Below are 27,912 nucleotides of genomic sequence, written 5' to 3'. Positions count from 1 at the left end.
TCATTCAATACTTCTAGTGAGAGAATGTGGGGATATGAGCTGCATGTGGCTCACTTCTTCCCTCCCCTACCAAGGAATATTGTTTAAGGCTCTGCAGGTTGTTCCTGGTATAAGGGAACCTGTCCAATAGAAGGAGGGCGACTGTTACCTAGCTAGTGCCCTGGGAACAGAGATGTGCTCCATGATGTGTGTTTAGGTCACTCCTGAAGAAGAGATGAATAAAGGTGCTTCTGATCAAGACTTGAAGCTGAAGGGCTGCTTTGAGATTTTTGTTATTTATGCAAAGGGCTCAAAAACTAGATTTGGCCTTGCATCCAAGCTTTAAGTCATGCTATCACTCTACATAGAACCTGACTTTCATCTCCCTTGAATAACTAAAATGGAGATAGACTAGTGAATCTGGTCTTTTGTGCTCTTAAAGCACAATTTCACTAGTAGATGATATGCCCTCTCAGAGTAAGATTTATTTACTAAAATGCAATATAATGATTCCAGGCCACTTTGAAAGTTAACTGGACAGTATTATACTTCATTTCAGATAATGGCCGTACTATCTTATTTCTATCCTCAGACACACACACACTATCCTCTCTGTATGGCTAATGATAAAGCACTTAAAATATGAATTATTGTTTCATTAAGTTTTTTTTCCAGGTAATCTTATTTCTGGGTCTCACTTCTGTTTCAGGTGGTACTAAAATAAAGATGGAATATATCAAGTTACAAAAACCTAAAAATGAAACCAGTTAGAGAAAACTATTTTCACAAATTTCTTTTCAAGAATTAGGTTTGCTAAGAAGAAATTTGACAAGCCTACTTAACAAAGAATGTCAAAGCCCAAAATGGCTTACATACGGACAAAATTATTCTGAATAAGCAAGAGAAAGATGTTCTGGCCACTCCTGTGCATGGTGAGAAGAAGACGAGGAAGGTAGGGAAAAAGGTAGCACTAGATATGAAAGCTTGAGTGGGTGGTCAGTACAGTGGCCCTTCCTCTGACTCTCCCTAACCTCAACCTGTAATCAGATGAATAAACCTACACGAAGCTGGAATGAGTTTGGTTTGGGGTAAAATGTTGAAGGGGATGAGTCTAACATCCAGATTGATGTGATCAAAACAAGACAGCAGGTGGATTCAGGAGTGTAAGGAGAAGCACACATGAACATGTTTCTATGGTGTGTGTGTGTGTGTGTGTGTGTGTGTGTGTGTGTGTGTTTGTGTGTGTGTGTGTGTGTGTAGGGAGATAGTGATGGGTACTCCAGACATTTAATCACTATGAAACTGGGGGTCCGACAAATTTACCTAAATCTGTAAAGGATAGAAACTGACCAGTTAATCTTTGGGTTATACACGATTTTTTTTTTCCCTTCAAAAATGCCTGAGGATGTCTGGCATTTTCCTGTTTCCATGCAATGCACAGAGGAATATCAATACAATAAAGCCTAGTACAAATAAATGATTTATGCAAGTTCTGGTAAGATCTTATTTGCTATTTGTTTCATTGAAATGCATCCCTAAATATATTCCAGGGAATATAGGAAACATATTTGTCTCTCAAATTTAATTAAGACCTTTAACCTTCTATAATTTTATATCACTATACATCCTACTCGTATATGGATTCTAATTCTTGAGAGGCTGTCTTTGACCAAATCTCATAATCCTCAACAGTTTCCTCAGGGCCTCCTTCATCTCCTTATTCCGGAGGCTATAGATCAAGGGATTGAAAAATGGAGTTAACATAGAATAAAATAAAGTCATAATTTTCTGAATCCCTGATGGATTATCTGCTGTTGGGCTCACATACATGACCATGATAGAGCCATAGAACAGGGACAACACTACCAGATGAGAGCCACATGTGGAGAAGGCCTTATGCCGGCCTTCTGCTGAGGGGACCCTCAGCACAGCTCTGATCACCTGGGTGTAGGAGCCGGTAATAAAGAGGAGGGTGGAGAAAATGAGAACTGAGTTAAAGATGGAACAGGTGATCTCAATGGTGGGATCTGGCACACAGGACAACTTTATAAGGGGTCCTGGGTCACATAAAAAATGATCAATAGTATTGGGGCCACAAAAAGGAAGCTGAGAAATAAGATAAACTGGGAGGAGAAAATAGGAGAAGCCACATGCCCAGCAGCAAGCTCCTATTCTCATGCAGCATTGAACTGTCATGACAGTGGGGTAGTGCAGAGGCCTGCAAATAGCAAGGCACCTGTCAAAGGCCATGGCAGATAAGAAGAAGGTCTCAGTGCAGCCCATGGAGAAGAAGAAGTAGAACTGCAGGAAGCAGCCAGAGAAAGAAATGGTGTTGGTCTCAGAGAGAAAGTTGGCTAGCATATTGGGGATGGTAGAAGTGACATACCAGATCTCCAGGAATGAAAAACTAGCCAGCAGGATGTACATGGGTGTGTGGAGATGGTGGTCCCACCGCACTGCACAGATAATGCAGAGGTTTCCAATTAACGTCAGGACATAGATCACAAAGAAGAGTGAGAATAGGAGGATCTGAATCTTCCAAGTACAAGGGAATCCAAGAAGAATGAATTCGCTGACAGAGTCAGAGTTATTATTCCTTCCTGGGTTTTTCATTTTTTTCTCCTAAAACTGCAATAACAAAAGTGAAAGTAACAAACAAATAAGACAAGCAAAAACTCATAGACGCAGATAACAGGAGGGAAAAGGAGAATAGGATGAGATAAAGGTAAAGGGGTTCAGATATATAGTGACGGAAGGAAATTCAACTTTGGGTAGTGAACACACAATACAATATACATATGACACATTATTGAATTGTACACTTGAAACCTATATAATTTTATTAGCCAATGTCACTTCAATAAATTTAATTTAAAAATTTATAAAGAAAAAAGACACCACCATATTATAAATTACAGATATTTTCTCATTAAGACGTTCTATGAATTTCTTTATAATTCATTTAGCAGGGTAGTTTTAGATTACTTCAGAATTTTCAGCATTCTTTGTTTCAGTGTGATACTGGAAGACATAAGGAACTTGAGTGTGTGGGTGCTTATTACAGCCTTACCATGGTGGTCACCATGCCCATTATGGTCCTTTAAATACCTGCCTCTGTTTAGCGTTCTCAGAGCTACATAAAACAAGTTAGATGCTCTCTTGCCAGTCAGAGGCTTTCAACTTAGTTCAGAAACATCACCTTTGGCCAAACATATGTAAGGATGTATGCAGGTTTAAGCAATTGTACAGTTCAAGGTCTGTATAAATAGAAAACATTGCAAGAATGTGTAGCCAGCCACAAAGCAAGATTTTGCTGACAATTGTAATCTTTCATAATAGCACATGCATAGTTTCAGATGGGTTTTATTTTTTCATATAGTATTGGGAGCATTGGAAAAGAGATGAGGAAAATGACTTTTAATCAATGATTGCTTATAGCAAGGTCAATTTTGACATTTGTATGCCTTCTTTTTTTTAAAAGATCTCTGTGTAAGAAATTCCACAATTTGAATTGTCAATTTCTCTCAGCATTTAGAGAGATATGTACAATTCTCCAAAGTACACTTTACTTTTCCTTGGTCCTCTTTGCAGTTAAAAATTTGTTGCTGAAGAGGATTATGCTTCATGCGTTGTCAACTTGAAAAAACATTTTAAATGATATTGGTATGAATAAAAGAATTTCAGACTATAAACTAACATGATTCTCTTTTAACTAAAATTCACCCTAAGTACAGTACACAGGTTTCAGTCCTCAGGTGAAATTTATCAGATGTTGGGAAAGTACCTCATGATGGTATTCTCTATATATTTTGCCATATAGAACAAAAATAACTACAGTGTTATATCTTTGAAAGCACTCTGAGATTTTAATCAAATTAATTGAGAATCTGTACATAGACTATTCATTCTCATTACTCCCTTATTACTTGACTATTTCAAGTGTGCCCTATATAGAGGCCTGGAATGTCCTCCCCCCCATCACCACCCATGGCCAGCTAATATTTACATGCCTTAATTTACTTCATATAGATTTTTGGTAAAAATCAGAGACTCAAACAGACCTTCCTTAATTTAGCCCATCGTTGCTACTCTGTTTCCCCTTCTTGTTTTAGTTATATTCAAAGCACACGTTAGTGTGTCTTTTCTGTCTCAATCACCTGAAAATAAGAGGAGGACATTATTTTGCTCATTAACATATTCCTAGATTCTAGGACAGTGTCCTGTATATTATAGGTGCTCATTAAATATTTGTGGTCTCAATCAGTGAACATGCCCTCATAGTAACTAATTAGAAAAACAATTGCTTGTAGTCAGAAAAAAATAAATTTAAAAAGGATGCCAAAACTGGAATCTCCAGTTTGCTAAAAACAAAAGCAAGGCAACAAGAACTTCATTTGTTATGGGGATACACCCTCAGTGCAAATAAACAAGAGGATATCCATGACAGGTGCCACTTAAGACAATCCCATTGACGCTACCTCCCTCAAATCACTTCATCTTTCTTTTTGTCCCCTTTAACCACTCTGCTTTGTGCTCTGTTTCTTATTGTTGCTAAGTTAAAATCTGTGTGTGTACACACTGTTTTTTTGCTGTCCTCTCTCGATCTTTTTTTTTTATCTGATTATCCATATCTTTAAATATTTTTATTGAATGGCTTTTATAATCTTTTTCTCTTATTTTTAAATAGGTAAGAAATCTATTCTAGATTTCTCCTTCTTAAAGAAATTGTGCTTATAGTTTATAACTGATATTTTATTCCTCTGTGGTTAGCCACTGAGCTTTAATAGAAAAATATTCTTCTCTCATTGCCCAATGTTTTCTTCTGCCCCATATTCAGGATCAGGAAATTTGATATATGTGACTTAAATGAGAAATAAGGTATAGAATAAAGCTGTCATTCCACAATCTTTTCCTCTTCTATGTGGTTTTGTGGTTCAATTAACATCTCAATTTAAGTAAAACGTTGTTATTTTTGTTAAATATATTTACTTATATATTTATAAATAAAACACATTAGCCTACCATTTATTTAAACCAGCTCTGACGCTAGAGGCTTTATTATATAGTTGAGAATCTAACCAATGTCTGTTATGAGGAAATTATTCTAATTTATATTTTCAGTGTTAGAGGAAAGTGAAAAAGATATTGTAAAAAAAAATCTTGAGTAGTGCCTTACCTGAAGCTGCCGTGTGAGAATTATAGAATCTAGTAAAGAGCAGACATCCAAATTTGGGTTTCTCTGTCAAAGAATCTATAATCAGCCTTCGTCTCCTCAGTTAGCATTAGCCTCGGAGCACAAAGTATGCAGCAAAGCCAAACATAGTGGTGCTTGCATCCACTTTCTTAAAAGGCTTCCAAAAGGGGGTGAGTCATGGAAGGTAATGCCAGGTAAAGCAATTATTTGAGCCCACAGAATCACCATATTGCTTAAGTAACTTGAAAAGGTGGTTACATGCAGTTGAAAAGGGCATTGTGGACTTTCCTAATTTGGGAAGAACCAATTACACCCCTGCCTTAAAGGAAAGTATGCAGCAAACACATTTGGAGCCGTGGCTATTGTGTCCTTGACAGCCCATCTTGGAGTGGTGGTGATCCAGAGGACTCTGTGTGTATACTGAGGCATTACTACTGAGCTCCAGGCCCCCGTACACCTTTTTAAGTGCCAAGGTTTATTTCTGACCTTCCTAGATCACCCAACTTTTCCCAGTGGCCTGATCTAGAGATGACAGTGCCAAAATTTTGGCCAGACCTCAGAAAGTATTTCTTCAACTGAGGTCTAAATTGGTCTGACCTTCAGGGGAAAGGGGAAAGATGATGAGGCCAGAGTCTAAGCTGGAGAATGAGTTGTCCTTACGTCTTGGATCAGAATAGTAACTGTAATGAGAAACATCTGTATATACTTATAGTAATGCAGTTACGTCTTCCCACAAAAAGAGATGATACTGGATTCAGGAATAAAAATGAGAAAGCAAAGGGTTCTATGAAGCCAAAGAATATAAAGACAGAGATTAGTTAATACAAAGAATTTACAAAACACTTTAAAAGCTTTCCCTATCTATTCCATTCTTTTCACAATTCTACACATGTAACAGCCCCAAAGATGGTGGGGGTAATGGGATTTGGGGATTATAACAACGGTTTCATTAGTACATGACTGTAAACTGTTGCCTCACTTGTTCTGTGAATTTGTCCTTTTAATCTTACTTCATCCAGAGAAAAGTAAATTAAACATTTAAGTTAACATATTGCCACAACTAAGTATGTGACTTCGGAATGTCTAAATGGAGGGAATGATCTACTCCTGTTTGATTTTACAGAGATCAAATATAGAGCCCTTCATAAGTTCTGGGTCTCACAATTTAAGAAGTAGATGGGCAAACTGCAGTGTATTTGGAGGAAGGCAACTTAGAGGGTCTAAGAAGTGTGGAAGATGAGTAAGAGTGGAAGAAAAAAGGATATTTAAATTGGGAGAACAAAAGACTATTGAAACAAAGAAAGGGTGATTGTTTTTAAATGTTTCATTTATTTTTTTAAATTTATTTTTTAATTACAGTTGACATACAATAGTATATTAGTTTCAGTTGTACAACATAGTGATTAGATATTTACCTTATGAAGTGAAAGGGAGATCATTTAACAGAGCAATTCAATTTGTCCCATTTAATCCCCAGAGTACAAAATTAAAAATAATAGTTAAACATTATAGGAAAATACATTGTAATTCAATATGGAAAATAATTTTATAACAGAGAAACCTATCTAATGATGGGACAAACTGCTTCAGAAGACTACTTTATATAATGGATTTATTCAGATACAGGCTGGGAAAGTGGTACAGGGGACTTGAGCATCAGAAACAATGTTCTTTCAATCCTGAAATACCATGATATACAACTAAGATGTGTCAAGAAAAGAAAAAACTATCCAGGTAACCTAAATGACATAAAAAATATGTAATGGGAAATATTATGTTAATGAGAACTTGAGGTCTTCATCAACACTGACAAAAACAAATTGTGTTTTCCAAGGTCATTAGCTGACAGCAGACAAAGGGAGGAAAAAGAAATTCTGAATTGTTGTTTGAATAGCAATGCCCAGAGTTATGCTATGAGACTACAACTAGTTCTCCTCTTTTAATTGAAGAAATTGGTACTTTTTCTTGAAAAAAAAATCTGTGTGAAATTCTTACACTCCCTGAGCCATTACTGAATGGCTCCTTAGTCTGATCAAATATGGTTCTGCAAGGATTGTGTAGGTCCGGGTTTGAGTTCTTTCCAGGCTGAACAAGGAAAAAAAGATATGACCACAATGTGGCAGTAGCGCATACAAGTTTTATTTGGCGACATTGACAGATTTGCATGCAGGGAAAGACATTTGCCACATTTTTGACTATTTTAACTTTGTGACAAAGTAAGTTGTCATTGGTTAGAGGTAACCGGAAGACAGTAGTGTGGAGAACATAGAGTACTGGCTTGTGACTCAGAAGAACTGGGGCCAGATCCAAACTTTATGATATCAGAGCTGAGCCAAGATGGTAAATCACTCAATTTTTGTGTGCTTAAATTCCCCACGTGTTATATAGGATCAAAACTATGGTTCTCCCCCCATGGAATACTGTTATTGTGAGAGCTTCATGAATTAGGAAAACTCTCTGAATTTTTGGACCTTTGGGGAATTGCAAACATGGTTTCACTCTAGCGCAGCGCACTGACAAATACCTCATTGATTCTTGTCCCATTCTACTGGAATAAAGTAGATTTTTTACCAAACAAGTAAATACATTGCTTTCATCAGGCAGAATGAATTCATTATTTAAAAAATGCAGGTGTGATTCCAGAGAACATTTTTGTGTGTTCGTTTTTAGGGGATTCATTGTGCTGAGAAGATTAACAGGTGTCAGAACTGTTTTTTGAATGAATATCTTGTTTCCAAGAACTTTCTAATGTTATCCCATTGGGATTTGGTTTCTTCATGTATCATTTTTAGTGTGAAAAGTGGGCTTGAACTGGGCATTACCTACAGACTACCTTTGTGAGGCTGCCCTCTAGGGATGGCGGCTCCCAGGTCCCTGCTGGGAGTTATTTCTACGTGGCTGAATCTCCTTTCACAGCTCTTAATCTTCTCTCTCTTGCCCAGCTTTTCTTAGCCTTTTTTGGAGTTGCTCACAGAAGGCATCCTTTTCAACCCTTCCTTGGGACAAAACAAAGTAGTCCTGCTTTTGCAGACACCGGACAAGGCAATGGTAGCTGTGCAGCTGCTGCTGATCAACAGGTTCCAGAAATAGCAGCAGAAGGTGGACAGTTCCAGACTTGGCCATCAAGTAGTTAGGTGGCAAGCCTTAACTCCAGATTGCATGAGGGACTTCCCAGGGCCTGGCAGCTGAGCACGGAGAGTGGCTCCGCTGCTCTCGGTGCTGGCAGCCATGGCATCCATCCTGTCCTGCCCAACCTCAAAGTTCCTTTAGGCAGGCAGAGCCTCACACTTTCACCAGCTAGAAGCTTCTCCAGGGTAGGAATCAGTTCTTCCAGCACACATTGTAGTGCAATTGGCTTCTGGGATGCTGCTCGCCCAGTTTCTACCACCAACATGAAATAGGGTCCAGAGGCGGTGAAGCCAGGGCCATTTAGGACAGCCAAGCAATGCAAGGAAGGTAAGCAGGAGCACCAGAATGAAGCTTGTTAAAAAGCCCTGAAACTCAGGATCATGTGAGCCGTGACCGGAAAGGAAGAAGAACAATGGCCTCTCGTAGTAACCAAAGACATTGGCATCGCAGGTGGATTTCTCCAGCTACTACTATATACAGGTGTTTGGGGCACATGTTGCCCAAAGCCCCAGTCAAGAGGTTTCATACTGGCAGGTGAAGGTGATATCTAAGAAATAAACATATGAAAGCATTTGGGGTATTAGTTCCTGGAGGCTGCTCTCCAGCTCCAGGGCCATTTGGATTTGAGTAGCAGCAGCACCAAAGGAAGCCCAAGCCCCTGAAGTTGGAGATGGAGAGATTCCTGAGGTTCAGGCTGCTCAATGCCAGAACCTGTAACTGAAGAAGCTCTTTCAGTAGAATCTCCAGCTTCACTGATCTTAGCTCATAGAAGAAATCCAACTTCCCCAGCTCCAGCACTAGCAGCCTGGACATCCCAAATAGATGAGATTTTTTGAACTCTCAATCAGACTAGAAGTTCAAGTGCTCCAAGAAAGGAAGCTGTGGGAAGACTCTCAAGGATTGATGACTAGAGAAAACGTAGGGGCTGCACACTTGCAGAATAAAGACATGCAAGGAGGGAAGTGGACTGTGGTGTTGTCCAGATACAGCCACATAAAGGTAGTTCGTAAGGTAAGGTTCTCCGAGAACAAAACGTGTTCTCCACTGGGGACCCTAATCTCAATGGAAGTGGCTGATCACACTTCCAAGCTGAGCAGTGCAAGAGGCCAGGGAGGATAGGTCTCCAGCATTTTAGAAGAATTCGGCTGCAGATGGCTCAGTTTCTGGGGACCCTGGAGCTACCTGCCTATGGTATTTTCTAAGTGGGTGTCCAGGAGATTCAGTGAGGAGAGAGCAGGAAGAGAGGAGAGCCAGCCTGGCTTCAGCATCATAATGTGGTTCCAAATCAGGTCTAGGGTCTTCAGCCACCTCAGTCTCTCCAGGCTCTCACCAGACATGGCAAATTTCCCTGAGTGGGGTGGGGGTTGGGAGTGGCAGGGAGGAAGACCAAGCCCTGTACCGAGAGAAGAAGAGAGTCCTTTGACGGAGAGTGTAGAAAGAATTCAACATACATGCCAAAATTAGAGTCAAAAAGAAAGTTTATTAGAAAAAGAGTAACACCACAGACAGAGAGTGTGGTCTCCTCTCAGAGGCAGAGTGAGAAGGACTGAGAGAGACAAAGTAAAGGCACTGAGAGGAATGGGAGAATTTAGTTTATATAAAATTCTTTAGTTCCTATGAGTTATAGTTTAATAGACTTTGCTAACCTATTTCCTTTGATATGGACATGCAATGAGGAAGGGGAAGAGTATGTGGCCTTAAGCGCTTCCCAGCCTTTAATCCTTAGGTTCTCCATAGTTTTAGCCACAGGGAATGACTCTGTTGTTTCCTATTTACTCTTCACAGGTGTGGAGAAAGGGCTGTTAGTAATCCCTGCAGAAATCTTCCTTTGTTCTGAAGGTGTTCTCCTGGTCTTGCTGTAGGGCCGATCAGCACATAGCAATCTCTGAATGTAGCTTGATTAACAGTTAATTCTCTTGCCTCCTCCCTACATTAGTTTCTAGGAGAGAACATGCGGCACAGCAGAATTCTTAGTGATATTGAAGTTAGCTGTTCCTTCGTTTATTTATATGACCTTGGACAATATTGTTGTTTTCTTTGGGTCTCATCTGTGATATGAGTATGAGACTATCCACCCTACTATGTTACAGAATTTGTGAGGATGAACTGAGAGAGTATGTCAAAGTGTTCTATAAATGATAAAGATCTTTACAAATATATATATATTAATAATATTAACTGAAATCAATTACACATATACTATGTATAAGATCATTTTTTCATCATAGCCACTCTGTGATGAAAGTATTATCATTAGTTCTAATTTATAGATTAAAAAAATAAAGGCCAAATAATTTGCATAAGCTCACACAGTTACTGATAGTATTTAGATTAGAAACCAGTCTATCTGATTCCAGTGTGCTGGCCTTTCTCTATAGTAGTAGGAAAGTGTGGGCCCTGCAGTTAGCCTGTCTGAGATCAAATACCATTTCCACCTATGCAAGTTACTCTTTGTACCTGTTTCATCCTTAGTAAATTGGAGATACAATAATTTTGACCTGAACTCTTTGGGTTGACATAAGTAAAGTATAAAGAACTTAGAATGGTGCCTGGCAAAAAAAAAGTGGCTCAAAATGTTAATTATTATTCCTTTCAATGTTGTCAATAGAGCAAATCCTGTAGTGATGAATTTGCACATATAAACTTGTTAACCTTATCAATCTATTTTCTCTTTTCTTGTCATAATGTTTTCTGATATACCCCATACCCTTATTTTTTTCTGAAATCTTGAACATATATAATGTTTGTTTTATAAAAAAAATGTTATCAGGGAGTTAGTTGCAATTGAAAGAGATTCAATGTTTGGTCAGCTTAACAAGGATTTAAAGGTGTTTAATAAACACCATGACTCATATTTGAAAGTAAAAAATCCCGACTTTCTTTCTTTATTTCCTCTGAGGAAACTATTAACCAATTAGATTGTTTTAGAATATCACTTTGCTGTAGTCTTTGGAAAGTTTAAATCCTAAGAACAATAAAAAAAACCACATTATTTTCTTACTGCCATTTCTAACGCTCTTTCTCCCTCCTCTCTCTTTGGGATGCAGTTTGGCTTTGAAAAAAATATCTTATATAAAGTATAGTGTTATGTCATGTAATTTAATGCTATGGAAAGGGTTGGGAACCAATCATAGTGTTTAGGGTTGTAAGAAGAAATTATTGAAAAGCCAGTGGCTGAGCAAGAGAAGGATGTCCACTTTCACCACTTTTATTCAACATAGTACTGGAAGTCTGAGCCAGAACACCCAGACAAGAAAAAGAAACAATAAGCATCCAAATTGGAAGGAAGAAGTAAAACTGTAATTATTTGCAGATGACATGATACTATACAGAGAGAATCCTAAAGATGTCTACCAAAAAACTGATAGAACTGATCAATGCATTCAGTAAAATAAATGAATACAGAATTAATATTCAGAAATTGGTTGTATTTTTATATACCAAAAATGAACTATTAGAAAGAAAAATTAAGAAAATAATCTCATTTATAATTGCATCACAAAAAAAGAAAATACCTGTGAATAAATTTAACCAAGGAGGTAAAAGATCTGCACTCTAAAAATTATTAGATTTTGAAAAAACTGAATATGATATGAATAAATAGAAGCATATTCCATGCTCATGGATAGGAAGAATTAACATCATTAAAGTGTCCATATCATTCAAAGTAATCTATAGATTCAGTGCAACCCCATCAAAAGACCAATAGTATTTTTTACAGAACTAGAACAAATAATCCAAAAATTTATATGGAACGACAAAAGACTTTAAATAGCCACGGCAATCTTGAGAAAGAATAACAAAGTTGGAGGTATCATAAAACCTGATATCAAACTATACTACAAGACTATAGTAACCAAAACAGCATGGTACTGGCATAAAAACAGACACATAGATCAAGGGAATAGAATAGAGCTCAGAAAATAAATGCACATCTATATGGTCATTTAATTTATGTCAAAGAAGGCAAGAATATACAATCAGGGTAAAGACAGTCTATTCAATAAATGGTGTTGGGAAAACTGGACAGATACATGAAACCGGGCCACCTTCTTACACTATATACAAAAATAAACTCAAAATGGATTAAAGACTTAAATGTAAGACCTGAAATCACAAAACATTCTATTGGATATTCAGATGGCCAATAGACGCATGAAAAGAAGAAAACATAAGTAGTAAACTCTCTGACATTGCTCTTCGCAATATTTTTTTTTTCTGATATAACTCCTTTGGCAAAGTAAACAAAAGAAAAAATAAATGGGACATAATCAAACTAAAAAGTTTTTTTTCACAGCAAAAAAACCATCAAAAAAGCAAAAACAGAACAGAATGGGAGAAGGTATTTACCAATGATACATCTGTTAAGGGGTTAATTCAAAATTTAAAGAACTCATACAAGTCAACACCAAGAAACAAACAATCCAATTAAAAAATTTATTCAGAAGACCCGAATAAGTTTTTCTCCAAAGATGACATTCGGATGGCCAATAGACACATGAAAAGATGCTCAAAGTCACTAATCATCAGTGAAATGTAAATGAAAACCGCAATGAGATATCACCTCACTCCTGTCAGAATGGTTATTATCAATAAATCAATAAACAAGTGTCAGCGAGGATGCAGAGAAAAGGAAACACTTGTGCACTGTTGGTGTGATTGTAAATTGGTGCAACTGCTATGGAAAGCAATATGGAGGGTCTTCAAAAAATTAAAAAGAGAACTACCTTATGACCCAGGAATTTTACTTCTGGGTACTTATCCAAAGAAATAATTAGAAAAGATACATGCACCCCTGTATATAATTATTGTGAATAATTATTCACAATAGCAAAGATGTGGAACCAACCTAAATGTCCACTGATAAGACGAATGAATAAAGAAGTTGTGGTATGTGTATGCAATGGAATATTACTCGGCCATAAAAAAAAGAATGAAATCTTACCATTTGCAACATCATGATGAATGGACCTAGAAGGTATTTTGCTAAGTTAAATAAGTCATAAATATCATATGATCTCTTTATAGGTGTAATATAAAGAACAAAATAAATGAACAGAGCAAACAGAAACAAACTCATAGATACAGAGAACAAACCGGTGATTATCAGATGTGAGAGGGATTGGGGGACTGAGTGTAAAGGTGAAGGGATTAAGAAGTACAAACTGGTAGTTACAAAATAGTCACAGGGATGTAAAGTACATCATAGGGAATATAGTCAATAATATTGTAATAACTATGTATAGTGCCAGGTAGATACTAGAATAATTGAGTGTATTACTTTGTAAAGTATATAAATGTGTAACCACTATGCTGTACATCTGAAACTAATATAAAATAATATTGAATGTCAACTGTAATTGAAAAGAAAAGAAAAGAAAAGCCATTGGCTGCACAAACATTCTAACCTAATAATCCAAGGTAGGGAATTCTGACACTACAGTGTTCTGACATTATGACTACTTATTCTTGAGTCCTTTGCTTATATGATCTCAGGAAACTTAAAGGCCATGTACCCTGGGAAAGGTTATAGTTAGAAGACATCTTTAGTGGTTAGGTAAGTGAGAGATATCTGGCAGCATTGTGATAAATGTGATTGACTAAGGAGCTTGACAACTTCTCACATTAAAAGGTTAAAAACTGGAAAAAGCAAGGATGTGGGTTCTCTCCTAGAGCCTCTTTAATGCACCCTGCCTACCCCTTGATTTTGCAAACTTCCGACTTACAGATTTGTGAGATATAAAATTTATTTGTTGAAACCAGCAATTTGTGGTAATTTGTTACATTACAGTGGCAATAGAAAAGTAATAGTTATCTTTGGCTTTGTCTGTTCGTTGCCCTTAAGAAGTTGTTTGCGGAGATTCTCTAAGACCTAGGAGGGAAGTGTCTTCCTCCACAGAGGGCCTGGATTTGGTCTGTCAGGCACTCGAGGACACTATTTGTTAGGGATATCCTTGAGCGAAGGCAAGGTGTGAGATTCCCACCATGTATACTAAAGCTGCTGCCTTTGTGAGGGCCTCTCTGTGGCCTTAACTTCTTGAGGATTTTTTTCTCTCCTTTTTTTTTCTCCCCTTGTTCTCATTGTCAAGGCAAACTTTTCTATAGCTCACTAGAATTGGGGTGGAAAACACGCTTAGTTCTGTTTTCCAATTATCCTGAAGATACAGCTCTTTGTATCCCAGCTTAAGATGCAGACTATCTCCTATAAGGCTCCCCATGTAGAGGAGGCCCTGGGCCTTAACTTCATCTTCTTTGCAAAGTTTCTGAAGTGAATCCCAAATTTGCCATGATTGGGAATGCTCTCAGGGAAAAAAAAGATTTGATGCTGCAGCGTTTTTCTCATCTCCCTGGTTCTGAATTACCCAAAGAATCCAACATTGTCCTTTCCTTCTGTTAGCTTTTTTGATGTATTTTGTCAGTCTTTTTTTTCTGTTGGTAGTAAGTCTAAACAATTTAATTTTTCATTACTAGTAATTAAGGCAACTCCTGTCATTTCTACTTCTAAAAATGTCTTAGTTTGTCCATTTCTCTTCATTTCTGTGCTTTCTCATTAATCCATGCTTAAAAATGCCCAATCTCTTAAAAACGACTAATCTATCCATTTATGCCTATTTCCTCTGCCAGTATCCTAATGTAAGCTATTATTGGTTCTTTTTTGGAAGGTAGCCGCCAGTTACCTGCTTTCCCATTTTCCCCTATATGACCCTTCCAGTGATTGAAAAATATTTATGAAATAATTTTAGTTACTTTTTAAAAATCTTTTCAAATTTTCCCAATTCTTCTTAGAATAAAGCCAAAACTCCTCGCCATGACTTAGAAGACTCTACAAGCTCTGACTTCTGGCTACCTATTCAAATTCATCTCATACTTCCCCTTGTTCACTGAATTTCAATCACCATATTCACTGTATTTCAGTTCACTGTATTTCAGTCACTTGGTCCCTATCACATTACCCTGCTTTATTCATTTGTAGCAGTTACCAAAATCTGCAATTATTTTGTGCATTGTCTATTTTTCATATAGAATGTTTACTCTGTGAGAGACAGTACCTCCTCTACTCTGTTCAAAAGCACTATCACTTCAGTCATTAGCGCAGTGCCTGGCATATATTTATTTGCAGCGCAATACTATTTGTTGAATGAAAATATATATTCTTTTGAACAAGTCTCCATGAGATATTAATAGGCATTAATTAAAGGAGTTTGGTGTTAAAATAAATGTGGTAAATACTAGTTTGAATAAAATGAAATTAGGTCTGGTTTTCCCTAAGGTGTCTCAGAGTCTTTGCTATGTTAAGATGCATGGTGAATTTTCTAAATGAGACAGTGTGGAGAAGCACTTCCCAATCTTGTTGAACCCAGAGGCTTTGTTTTAATTTTCCTTTTTTTTTTTTTCAAAACAATTCTCAGGATTGGTGTTGTATGGAATACAATTTGGGAAATGCTCTTCCATAACTTTATTTAGCATGTTACCAAATTGCCTTCTATTGTTTCTTATCTAATTTTTATATGTGTATCCTGTCTTCTTAGTTGCTATTAGAAAGTATGTATCGTAAGTTTTTACATTCCTCACATAGAGGTTGCTCAATAACTATTTCCTGCTGATGACAACAAATTTACAAATATTACTATAATTATATATTACTATATTAAGAAATATTATCAAAAACTTGAAAATGAGACAAAAAAGATGAGAATGCCATGTTAAGGATAATATAAGAAGCTCATCTAGTGACACTGTCAAGACCTGCTTGTCTGAAAAATATTCACTGGATCTAAGAACAGACCTTGGATCTAGAAACGTTACAAAAAGTGTGCTTTGAGATCCTTTGTGTCTCCTTGGCTTGCCTGAATCCAGAGATTCTATAAATAATCAGAAAAGATGAATGAGGTTTATTTTCAGATTTCTCATGTGTCAAAGATTGCTGGCCATTTACCTGTGTAAAATGTCTATCTTTCAGAAGTTATAAGTCAAGAATGATTGCTATTTAGAGACTAGTAAGGCCCGATTATCCTAGACAGTATATATTTCAGACAAGAATCTGAAAGATCTGGCCTACTTTGGTGAGAGGGCATGGCAGCAATTTTGTCTCCAGGGCAAACCTCCGGCTGCCATCAGCCTCTCTGATTCAAGACTGGGATCCTGTCCGTATGTCTAATGTTTGCACCTGAAAATCTGTGCAAGCTTCAGAAAATGAAGTAGAACAGTGAACTTGCAGACATCTCTCCTATGCTGAGGGCTCTGAATTCTAGAGTGAATGGGAAATAGAAGGGGCCAGAGCCATCTGGTCTGTACACGCTCTGTCTGAACAACAGGTAAAGGCCTAGTTCTAAAAAATTAGATAATATACATTCCCAGGAGACTGCTTCCCTGCACTGTTCATTTTTGATTATTTTATTTTTCTATGTAGGTGTGTTAACATGTTGTTTATGTTCGTATTTGTTTTTCACCTATGGCTGAATTTATAAACTAAAGTTTAAAGTCCTCTGTGTGTCTGTAAATGATAAAATATTTTATTTTCCTTGTGTGAGCATCGAATATTTTCTTATTTCCAGAAAAAACTCATAAATTAGCTAATAAATCTTCTTCAATTTAATGGAGCTCTAATTCCAATTGATTATAGAGCATAATAAATGTTTTCATAAAGTTAAAATAAGGAAATAGAATTTCCAGAGAATAAAAAAATTGAATTTTAATAATTTAAATATGTTACCTTTTTAAAGAAAAAAAAAACTTTTAACTGAAAGAAACTGCTAGCTCAAAAGCATTTATGTTTAATAATCCAAATTCAAGTATTCAGAATAAACCCTTGGACAAAACAGATTGGTTTGGTCATTTTGATTTAGAAAGAGTTGTATGTTTTTCCCCATCATTTTGTAATAGGAATATAACAAATAAGCATTTTATTTTTTGCAAGACTGTTTTGTTTTTACATAGAAAAACTCATTAATCTGAAGTTAATAAACTTCCTCTACTCTCTTCACTAACCTCATAAACTAGCATTACTTCTGCACACCTAGCATTATTAATAATGTAAAATTATGTGTTCGACTAAATTGAATTTTATTTCTGATAAATGTTTTTGTTATCAGCAGTAATTGTATTGCTTTGTAATGTGTCATCTTATACATAATTTTCAATAACAAAGGATATTGTTAACTTTAAAAACTTGGACTAATATAATTGACAATTAGTGCAAAATCATTGGATACCTAGATAATTTTTTATAATGTAGAATGCTATAACATTGATTATCAGACATAGTTTTAATTTGCTTCCTATTTTACATGTTATAAAATGGCTATCAGATAAGTTTGATAGTGTCTTTAGCTACCTTTAGACCATGTTAAAGAAGCACATATAGGCATTCATAAAATGTGTGTTCATTACGGATCTGCTGAGATGCTTGTGTGTGATAGAAACTCTCAAGTATCAACTCCTATTTTTCTCTATGCTAGTGAGGAAATAGAAGTTGGTTACTGTGTTAGTCCATCCAGGCTGCTATAACAAAAATACCACAGATCGCATGGCATGTACACAACAGAAATTTATTTCTCACAGTTCTGGAGGCTGGAAAGTCCAAGATCAAGGTGCTGGCAGATTTGGTGTCTGGTGAGAATTTGCTTCCTGGTTCATAGATATGCCCTCACATGCAGGAAGGAGTAAGAGAGCTCTCTGGAGTCTCTTTTAATCATAGCACTAATCCCATTCATGAATATACCCTTATGGTGTAATCACCTCCCAAAGCCCTCACCTCAAAATACTATCACACTGAGGGTTAGGTTTCAATATGTAACTCTTTTGGGGCCTGAATCTTCTAAGCAAAGATGGATCCTACACTCACCTGTGTGTATCTCAGCTTTTTGGAGGAGAAAGTTTAACTGGACTGCCATGAGAACTCCTTCTTCGTAAGAGAAATGTCTAATATTATCTTGCTGGTATGCTGTACTTCCTGTCTTTATCCTAAGTGAAATCCAAGTACAGTGTGACCTTTTAATGTCATATCAAATATTGTTTAACAAACCTACTTTAGAGTCATCTAACTCTAGGGAGATGTAATTTTGTTAAATTTAGTAGTTACTATTTATGGGATCTCAGATGTTACAGTTACATAGTTAGATGTAATAAAATGCTGAGTTGTGTTAATTTTTTTTCTAGTGTGGTAGAAAAGATAATCCCAAAGTTTAAGTTTCTACTGCCCTCTAGAACATTAACCGGTTTACATATAACTTAGAAATTTTCAGTGTTCTTTTTTATACTCTGATTATATAAAGTCACATTTTAATACTCTCTTTTGTATTGGTTTTGCCATTCTACTGTTCTTCACTAAAGAATTAAGTGCAGTTTTTGACCTGTGTACATCATCTAGTTGTTTGAGAATTATGTTTTATAACATTAAAAACTACCCATCGAGAGCAACAATTTATAAAAAGTATTCCATTACTAATGACAACAGCTGTATTTTCTGTGTAAGATCCATTCACAGGCACCAATTCAGTAAGCCGCTTGAGGTATCACTAAGAGACTCAGGTGTTGTATTAAGGCTCTATAATAACTTGAAGGGTGTTTCTGCTTCTACAGCTTCCAGTGATAACTTGCTATCTGTCATTCAGTCATGCCCACTCCAGGAAGCATGGTTGAAATAGAAACCAGTTTTATTCAGGTACAGACTGATGCATGGAAAATTGGTAGCGTATATAGTTGCCAAATTAATCAATCCAAGGTAGGTAAAAGGGGTGGATTATATTATGCAATAAAGTCTGACTGTTTCAGAGCTTGCAGTGCTGAAGGTCAGTTTTCCAGCAAGAACTGAGATTCAGACAACTCAAAGAGCAGCCCAGGGAATCCCAGGGCTCATTAGGCTGAGCAGTGGCATAAGGACTATAAAAGCCTCAGATACAGCCAGAGCCCTAGGGACAAGAGATTGTTCCAATCGGGACAGCCAGCCATCAATTAGGGCTTGATTTATAATGAAGCAGTTAGGGTGTAGACAGGGCAACTGTGATGGTCATCTAAGAATTTTTCATTTTGCTGGCCTGAAACAATGAAGAAGGGGCTGGTGAGTTGAAGAGCAGGGTAACATAATCCTCCTTTAAACTCACATAGTTTCATCATTGCATAATGATGTAAGTTTCTCAAACACATTTATTCAAAGCTCCAGTCACCTCCCATGCTCCTCTTTCTGTCTCTGAAACCAGTTTTATATCTCCTGTCGTATGTATTTTTTCTGTATATACTCTGACCGTCATCATTTTTTAAATTTAAGAAATCTTTGGAGTTTTGTCGTTTTAGGTTTAATTGACAAGGTTTATACACTTAAAAGCATTCACAGAACAGCAAAATTCCTATAGCATTAAGGAATTCTAGGGCCGGTGGTATCTTGGAAGGTGGTTACAAGGTTTGGATAAGGTAGGATCAACTTTATACAACAGAAGGCACTGGATTCACCCTATATAGTTTTTAGACTACCTAATTCTACAATAATCCCTCCGAGATCCCATTTTCCATTTCTTAAATTATTTCAGTTGCTTTTTGCTAAACCTTCTTCACTTCCCCCAAATGCAGTATAAAATGCAATATTTCAAACAAAGCCAGAGATGTTTACAGCAGGAAGATTATGCCCTTCTCCATGGGAAATACCGTGATGAGTACTAGCTTCAATAAATGGTGTCTATTTCTTGGTGTTCCATCAGAAAAATACAAATTTTGTCTCACTTAATATTTTGCCTAGAGCTAGTTTTATATTAAAAAATATTATAATCTGTTCATTCTTAACTACTTAAATGGAAAAATATATAAATGTTTCCCAATTTTTTATTTGTAATCCAAGATTTCCCACCCAGTGTTAGATGCAAGTGTAGAGCAAGAGAAATAGATAAAACAATATCTTTGCTTGTCCTTTATTTATCTTAAGTGTACTTATAGTTATTGAAAAGCCTAATAGCAGCATAATTATGATTTCTCTTATTATCTTTTCCTAAAAAATGAGTCATGGAGAGCCTCTTTTGTACATGCCTCAGTAATATGGACATTGCCTTTGGTCTGTTCTTTTGGTAATTGTTAGTGTAGTCCAGGCACTGGCCTATTCAACCTGAGTTTGATGTTTCTCTAAATTTAAAGATAAAGATTTTATTTCTTCTTTTCAAATCTCTACACACTTCCCAACCTCTGTCACCTGGATAATAAATAAAGACAAAGACCATGAGCTACTTTTCAATTCTTCCTCAATAATTCTTTTTTCTAACATATACAGTTATAATAACTACTAACTTATAGCAATTCATGGCACAAACCAGTCTTCCTTTAATTTGATAAATTATTATGTAATAAGTATTATGATCTAAGTATGAAGATGAATAAGAAATATTCCCTTACTTCGAGGGACTTAGTCTTTTTTGTGTGTGTGTAAATGTATGTTGTTCATAGACAAATTGCATTTGACTTTTAAAATAACTTTGGGAGATATTACTCTCCCTATATTAGGTTGAATAAACAAAGAATAAAACTCAGGTTTAATACCTTGCCTGAGGTTACTCCATTGGTGAGTGGTAGAGCTGGGCATTGAATATTTCATTCTGAAACTCTTGTCCTTAAAGCAGTGGTCCCTAACCTTGCTGGCACCAGGGACTGGTGCTCCTATGAGAATCTAATGCCCAATGATGATCTGAGGTGGAGCTGAGCCGTTGAAACTAGTGCTGGGGAGCGAGTGTGAATACAGATGAAGCTTTGCTCACTCGGCTGCTGCTCACCTCCTGCTGTGTGGCCCGGTTCCTAACAGGCCACGGATCGGTACCGTTCCGCAGCCCAGGAGTTGGTGACCCCTGCTTTAAAGAATATAATTCTGTCTATTAAAAAAATAAAATGATTCTCATGCTCTCATCACCTCAAGCCCAGATCATTGTCTCCCTTTCTAGTTTGTTGTAAATGCAATTTAAAAGCATTACAGGAATAAAGAGTTGGCAGGGATGCAAAATGATGGTCCTTCTTTTATTTATACAGGAATGTACATTTCCTACATTCCTACTTTAAGTATTTTTCATCTTGGAATATGATTCTATAAAATCTGATGACTTTTTTTTGTTTGCCTTTTGTCTAACTTATATCTCTCGTTCCAATTTAATTCTTTTTCTAGGTCACTTGGTATTCTTGACTTGATGAAAAAAGAAAATGCTTCTAAGGTGACAGAATTTGTTCTTCTGGGCCTATCATCCTCTTGGGAGCTGCAGCTATTTCTCTTCTTAATATTTTTGTTGTGTTATATGGCTATTGTCCTGGGAAACCTCTTGATAGTGGTAACAGTGCAAGTTGATGCTCACCTACTCCAATCTCCTATGTACTATTTTTTGAGCCATCTGTCTTTCATTGACCTGTGCCTGAGCTGTGTCACTGTACCCAAGATGTTAGGGGATTTCCTACAGCAGGGCAAGACCATCTCTTTTCCAGGATGCCTGGCCCAGATTTACTTCCTGCACTTTCTGGGAGCCAGTGAGATGTTTCTGTTGACAGTCATGGCCTACGATAGGTATGTTGCCATATGTAATCCTTTGCACTACCTGACAGTCATGAACCGCCAGCTGTGCTTTCATCTGGTTTTTGCCTGCTGGTGTGGGGGTTTCATTCACTCTATCACACAAGTCATACTGGTCATCCAGCTGCCCTTCTGTGGTCCCAACGAATTGGACAACTTCTACTGTGATGTCCCACAGGTCATCAAGCTGGCTTGCATGGACACATATGTGGTGGAGGTGCTGATGGTCTCAAACAGTGGGCTACTGTCTCTTGTCTGCTTCTTAGTCTTGCTCTTTTCTTATGCTGTCATTCTCATCACCCTGAGAACTCGCTTCCGCCAGGGCCGGAGCAAGGCACTCTCTACCTGTGCCTCCCACTTAACGGTGGTCAGCCTGATCTTTGTACCATGTGTATTCATTTACCTGAGGCCTTTCTGCAGCTTCTCTGTAGATAAGGTATTTTCTGTCTTTTACACGGTAGTCACACCTATGTTAAATCCCCTCATTTACACACTCAGAAATACTGATATGAAGACAGCCATGAAGAAACTGAGGAAAAAGCATGTGGCATCCTGCTGCCATGTTAAGGAATGAGCAAAAAGAGGTGATTTAGAAAACATACTCTTTCTTGGGATACTTTTTCATGCATGAAAACCAATTTGGTGACTTTGGTATAAAAGAGAAGCCAGCATATAAATTATAATTGCATTGTTCTTGATTATAGTTGAGAAGCAGACGTTAAATATTAAGCAGGGGACTCAGAAGTGTTTACTGGCCCACAAATGACAACAGTCATTAATTGAGTACTAGAGTCAAGAGGATGCCTTGAAAGATCGACTCTTCTATCCTTTGTCTGTTAGTAGTCTTCCTTTATTTTACTCATTTCTCTTTTAAACTCTATTCAAATGAAAGAAGATATTACATCTTTTTTTGTGGCCTGCTCTGGTGTCAGGAAGTTCCTTCTCATGTCTCATCAGAGCCTCTTTGGAAGCAGTGTGACTCCGTTTTGTCCTTCTCTAATGAAGCCTGAAAACATCACTAATCACCCTGTGTCTTAGTGTTCACTAAAGAACTGTGTTCTGTGTTGTGCCAAATTTTAGAAATGCAGTCGAATAACTCACTTGAATGAACCCACGTTCTTAGAGAAGTTCGTGTGTGAAGAAAAGGAAGTCTGGGAGTCTGGATGATGCAAGCTCTTAGTATTCTGCTATAGAGGCCGTTTGGGGAGAGGCACCCCATTTCTTTAAATGGTAATATAGTGGGGGGAAGTTGATAAGCTGGCTCTTCAACTGACTATAAGAGTTTAAGAGCTCTGAATTCTAAAGTAAAAGAGAAAGAAAGAAATGAGGTATGTTTTAAAGCACTCCTCTACCCTATCCTTATCCTTGAGGTTCTCATAGTTATTACCTCTGAGTATCAAAAGTGCTTTAAGGAGTAGGTAATTTTTTTAATTAAATTTATTGGGCTGACATTGGTTAATAAAATTGTATAGGTTTCAAGTGTACACTTTAGCAATACATCATATGTATATTGCATTGTGTTCATCACCCAAAGTTAAATTTCCTTCTGTCACTTTATGTTTGACCCTCTTTATCTTTATCTACTTCCCCCCACCCCCCTTTCCTTCTGGTAACCACTAAACTGTTGTGTCCATGAGTCTCTGTTCTTTTTGTTCATTTGTTGCTTCCAGTTTTATATCCCATGAGGAATAAGGAGTATTATTCAATTTATTTTTACAAATGAATGCAGATTTGTTAAGTGACTTGCTCAAATCACTTAGAAAATGTGTAATCAACCAAGGAAGCTACTAAATTTACATAATTAAGATTAAGTTAATATTTTTTTTTCTCTCCAGAAAGAGTATTTATCCCAGGTACATGGATTAATTGCTTAATTTCAACTATACAGCTCCAGAATCAGGATCTACCTAAAAACATTCACTTAAACATTTATATTTAAGATTATCTATTTCTGATATAAGGCTCTTTGTAACTTTATGGCTATAGAAAGGTATTTATTTTATTTACTAAATAATAATATAATGACGGACTTTGAGGAATATTTTTATATTTGTTCACTTTATTTCCTAATCCAATGCTATGGAGAGAGACCTTTCTGATTGCTTAGCTAAAAAGCATACCTCAGGAAAAAAGATGTCTGAAATTCTGCCTAATGCTAGGATATACTAGGAAATTTACATTACCCCTCATTACATGAGTTTTCTTTACTTTGGAATAACGAATGGATTTCTATTTTTGTGCTGTGAGTTAGTGACTTTATGTTCAAGAAACCTTATGTATATATGTATGTATATATATATGCATGTGTGTGTATGTATGTATGTATGCATGTATATATGTATGTATTGCTACAGAAGGACTCACAGATCAGGAGCAAGGCTAACACTTGGGTGATTTCTTAATAGGATGAGAGAGAGTGAGCGTGGCTCCCTAGTACAGATCACACTCCCCTCTTTCCTTTTCACTTCACAACATTTCCACAGAGATCCATTGCCTGCAGTGAATATGCAGAAGAGCAGACAGTAGGAAACTGCCAGACAGAGAGAGTAGTGTGTGGGCTGATGACAGGTAAATGGTGCTAAGTCAGCAAGGCAAATTGCAGGAACATGAAGCTCCAGGCTTTCTTTTCATGTCGGCTGGCTGCAACATCCTCTTTTTCTAGTGTTCCTCTTTCATAGCAAAATTTAAGGTCTTGGAAAATCATTTTAAATGTCCTGTTGATAGCTGTGATTAGTAGCATAATATTCAGAAAAGTAAGAATTTTGTATACTCCTTTTTGAATTTTCAATACTTGCTTAAATTTGCATTTGCAATACTTGCTTAATCAATTATCTATATTAAAATTATCTTTATTAATGCTATACATGACTGATATTATCTACAGAGTTCCCTGCTCAAATGCCCTGAGCCCACTTCCAGGGTCTGCCTGAGCCTCTTCCTTGGAGTCAGATAGCCTCATCATAGTTCAGCTTCACCAATTATCAGATGGCAAGCGACTTACTTCTCAATATCCCTTTGACTGTAAAATATGGACAGTAAGAGTATCTGCTTCATAGGATTCTCAGGAAAACTAAACAAAATAATGCTTATAAAGCTCTAATAAGCATGTCTACCTGTGGTCAGAACTCAATAAATATTGTCTGTTTATGTTACCATTATTGCTAATTGTACCATTAAATTAAAAGGGAAATAAAAATTGCAAGAAGGTTGTACAGTTTTTTGATCTTAGAGAATCACAGGACAGAAGAAGAACTAGAGCTTTTGACTGTAGACTCCTGCCAAAAAATCCCTAATAACTTCTCCGTTCATATTGAAACCAGCCTCAATACAAGACATTTCATGTTAAATGATAGTATATGCATCCTCAAAATTATATTTTTAAAAAATCTCATTTTATGTTTTTTTTTAACCAAAAAAATGTTCTGGTTAACATCATGCTTTCAAGGCTTTTATGCCATAATTTTAAACTTAAATAATTTTTAAAAATTTTAAATAGTTTTAAATTTACAGAAAAGTTGCAAGGATACTACAGACAGTTCTGTATATCTCACACCATTTCCCCTATTGTTAACATCTTATATTACTTTGGTACATTTGTCACAATTAATGAATCAATACTGATATATTATTATTATGAACTAAATCCCATATTTTATTTATATTTCGATAGTTTTTCTTTAACAAATAGGGTTACCCAAGTTATCTATTTTTAATATATTATCATGCTAGTTATTGATTTATTATCCTTATGCTCTTTAAGTTCCTAAGAAATTTTTTTGTAATTATTCCATAAACAAACACAAGCACCTTGTGAGCTTCTGTTACTTAGAGGAAATGCTAAAATCTATGTACAGTAAAATGTAAATACAGTGCAGTTTGTTCTTACTTCTTAATTGAGTAACTGTGTTTGACTTCCTATCCTTAACCATCTCTTCCTTTTCTTCCTTCAAGTCTGTAGTTTCTCATCTGCAAGTTCTATCCTGCCCAGATTCTGGTACAAATATTATTATGGAAGTCTGTAAGAGTATGGGGTGTGAATGGGGATAAGAACATCTGGGATAATGCCTAGGAATCCCCACATTATTGACTTCTCTAGAATACCACTGCAAACCTTGGGCCAAGTTCTAGTGACGAAGCTTGTTCTGAGACTAAGTCTCAGTCCTAGTCTTCATTTATTGTCCCTGTCCTCTCCCATAATACGAACCTCTGAACTATTTGCAGTTTCCCCATACCTTTAGGCCTCTGAACATGTTGCTTTCTCTGCTGGAATTACCCACATTCCATCTTCAATATCAGATTAAGAGTATTAACTTCACCAGAGGGTGGGGGGAGAGGAGAGGTAGATGGGGAAAATAAAAATTAAAATAATTTCTTCAATTAAAAAGTAAATAAATAAATACAAAAAAAGAGTATTAACTTTTTGGAAGTTGTTTTTGATCCTGTCTTTGTAGAGTTTTGTTAACTGATCCTTATATGAATTCTCATAGCATGCTATACTTATCTTTAGTCAGCATAGCATTTATCATATTTATTGCAATTTTCTTTTCATATACTGGACTGCCCATTATTCAGTGGTCTTTGTTCAAGACTATCCAGCACAGTGCCCAAGAATAAATACTCATCATCTTTTAAATTGAGATATAATTTACATATAACATTGTGTAAATTTAAGGTGTACAAAGTATTGATTTGACACATTTGTTTATTGCAATATGATTACCACCATAGCATTCTCCTTTCTCCCAACTCCTGATAATGACTATTTTACTTACTGTTTCTATGAGTTTGGCTTTTTTTTCTTTCAATAATTCTCTATTTCAGTTTTTATTTTATTTTATTTATTTTTTTAAATTAAAGTTATTGGTTAATAAAGTTATATAGATTTCATGTGTACAATTCAATAATATATCATAGGTATATTGCATTGTGCGTTCACCACCCTAAGTTAAATCTCCTTCCGTCACCATATATTTGACCCCCTTGAACCTTATCTACCTCTTCCCTCCCTGCTTCCCTCTGGTTTCCACTAATCCACTGTCTATGTCCATGTGTCTCTGTTAGTTTGTTGCTTTCAGTTTTATATCCCATATATGAGCGAAATCATATAGTTCTCAATTTTTTCTGTCTGATTTATTTCACTTAGTGTGATCATTTCAGGATCTACCCATGTTGTCACAATTGACAGTATTCCATCCTTTCTTACAGCTGACTAATATTCCATTGTATATATGTACCACATCATCTTTATTCAATCATCTATCAAAGGGCACTTTGGTTGTTTCCATGTCTTTACAAATAAATGTTTTGAAAATTCTGGGGTAAATACACAGATGAGAGATTATTGGGTAACATGGTAATTTTATTCTTAATTTTTTGTGGAACTTTCATACCATTTTCCAAAATAGCTATACCAATTTACATTCCCATCAGTAGTGTATGTGGGTTCCTTTATCCCCACAACCTCTCCAATACTTGTTAATACTTATCTTGTTGATGACTGCCATTCTAATAGGTGTGAAGTGGTATCGCATTGTGGTTTTGATTTGCATTTCCCTAATAGCTAGTGAAATAGAGCATGTTTTCATATGTCTGTTGGCCATTTATATGTCTTCTTGGGCGAAGTGTCTGCTCAGGTTCTCTGCCCATTTTTTAATAGGATTGTTCATTTTTGTTGTTGAGTTGTAGAGTTTTTATAATATATTTTGTTCTTTATCAATAATCATTTTATTTTATTTTATTTTTTAAATAAAAAATTTTTATTATGGTGACATTGGTTAACAAAATGCAGTTTCAGGTGTACAATTTAACAGTAATATACACATACATATATATGCACATACATATACATATACATACACATATATACAGCATTGTGTGAGATTTTTATGTATTTTAGATATTAGCCCTTTGTCAGAGGCATTGTTTACAAATATCTTCTCCCATTCATTTGGTTGCCTCTTTGTTTTGTTGATGGTTTATTTAGCTGTGCAGAAGCTTTTTAGTTTGATATAGTACCATTCACTTACTTTTGCTTTTACTTCCCTTGCCTGTGAGGTAAATTCATAAAATCCTCTCTGAATCC

The 27,912-nt window shown here is 36.3% G+C and overlaps 2 protein-coding genes and 1 pseudogene across 2 annotated transcripts; 1 reads left to right on the top strand and 2 right to left on the bottom strand.

Moving 5' to 3' along the window:
* Positions 1 to 1,623: 1,623 nt before the first annotated feature.
* LOC105311351 (olfactory receptor 11H6-like) lies at positions 1,624 to 2,592 on the bottom strand. Its single transcript, XM_011387329.1, has one exon. The coding sequence runs from the start codon at positions 2,590 to 2,592 to the stop codon at positions 1,624 to 1,626; it is 969 nt and encodes a 322-aa protein (XP_011385631.1).
* A 5,500-nt stretch (positions 2,593 to 8,092) lies between these two features.
* On the bottom strand, positions 8,093 to 9,639 carry LOC105311350 (annotated as a pseudogene).
* An 11,817-nt stretch (positions 9,640 to 21,456) lies between these two features.
* Positions 21,457 to 22,397, top strand: LOC105311346 (olfactory receptor 4Q3-like). The gene is given in 2 exon segments (XM_011387326.1): positions 21,457 to 22,363; positions 22,366 to 22,397. Coding segments are annotated over 2 exon segments (939 nt in total).
* Positions 22,398 to 27,912: the final 5,515 nt, after the last annotated feature.

This window comes from Pteropus vampyrus, unplaced genomic scaffold (genome assembly GCF_000151845.1).
Source record: "Pteropus vampyrus isolate Shadow unplaced genomic scaffold, Pvam_2.0 Scaffold1000003297, whole genome shotgun sequence".
Lineage (NCBI taxonomy): Eukaryota > Metazoa > Chordata > Mammalia > Chiroptera > Pteropodidae > Pteropus > Pteropus vampyrus.
Note: the sequence above shows the minus strand (reverse complement) of the source record. Positions and strands in the feature narration are given on the sequence as shown.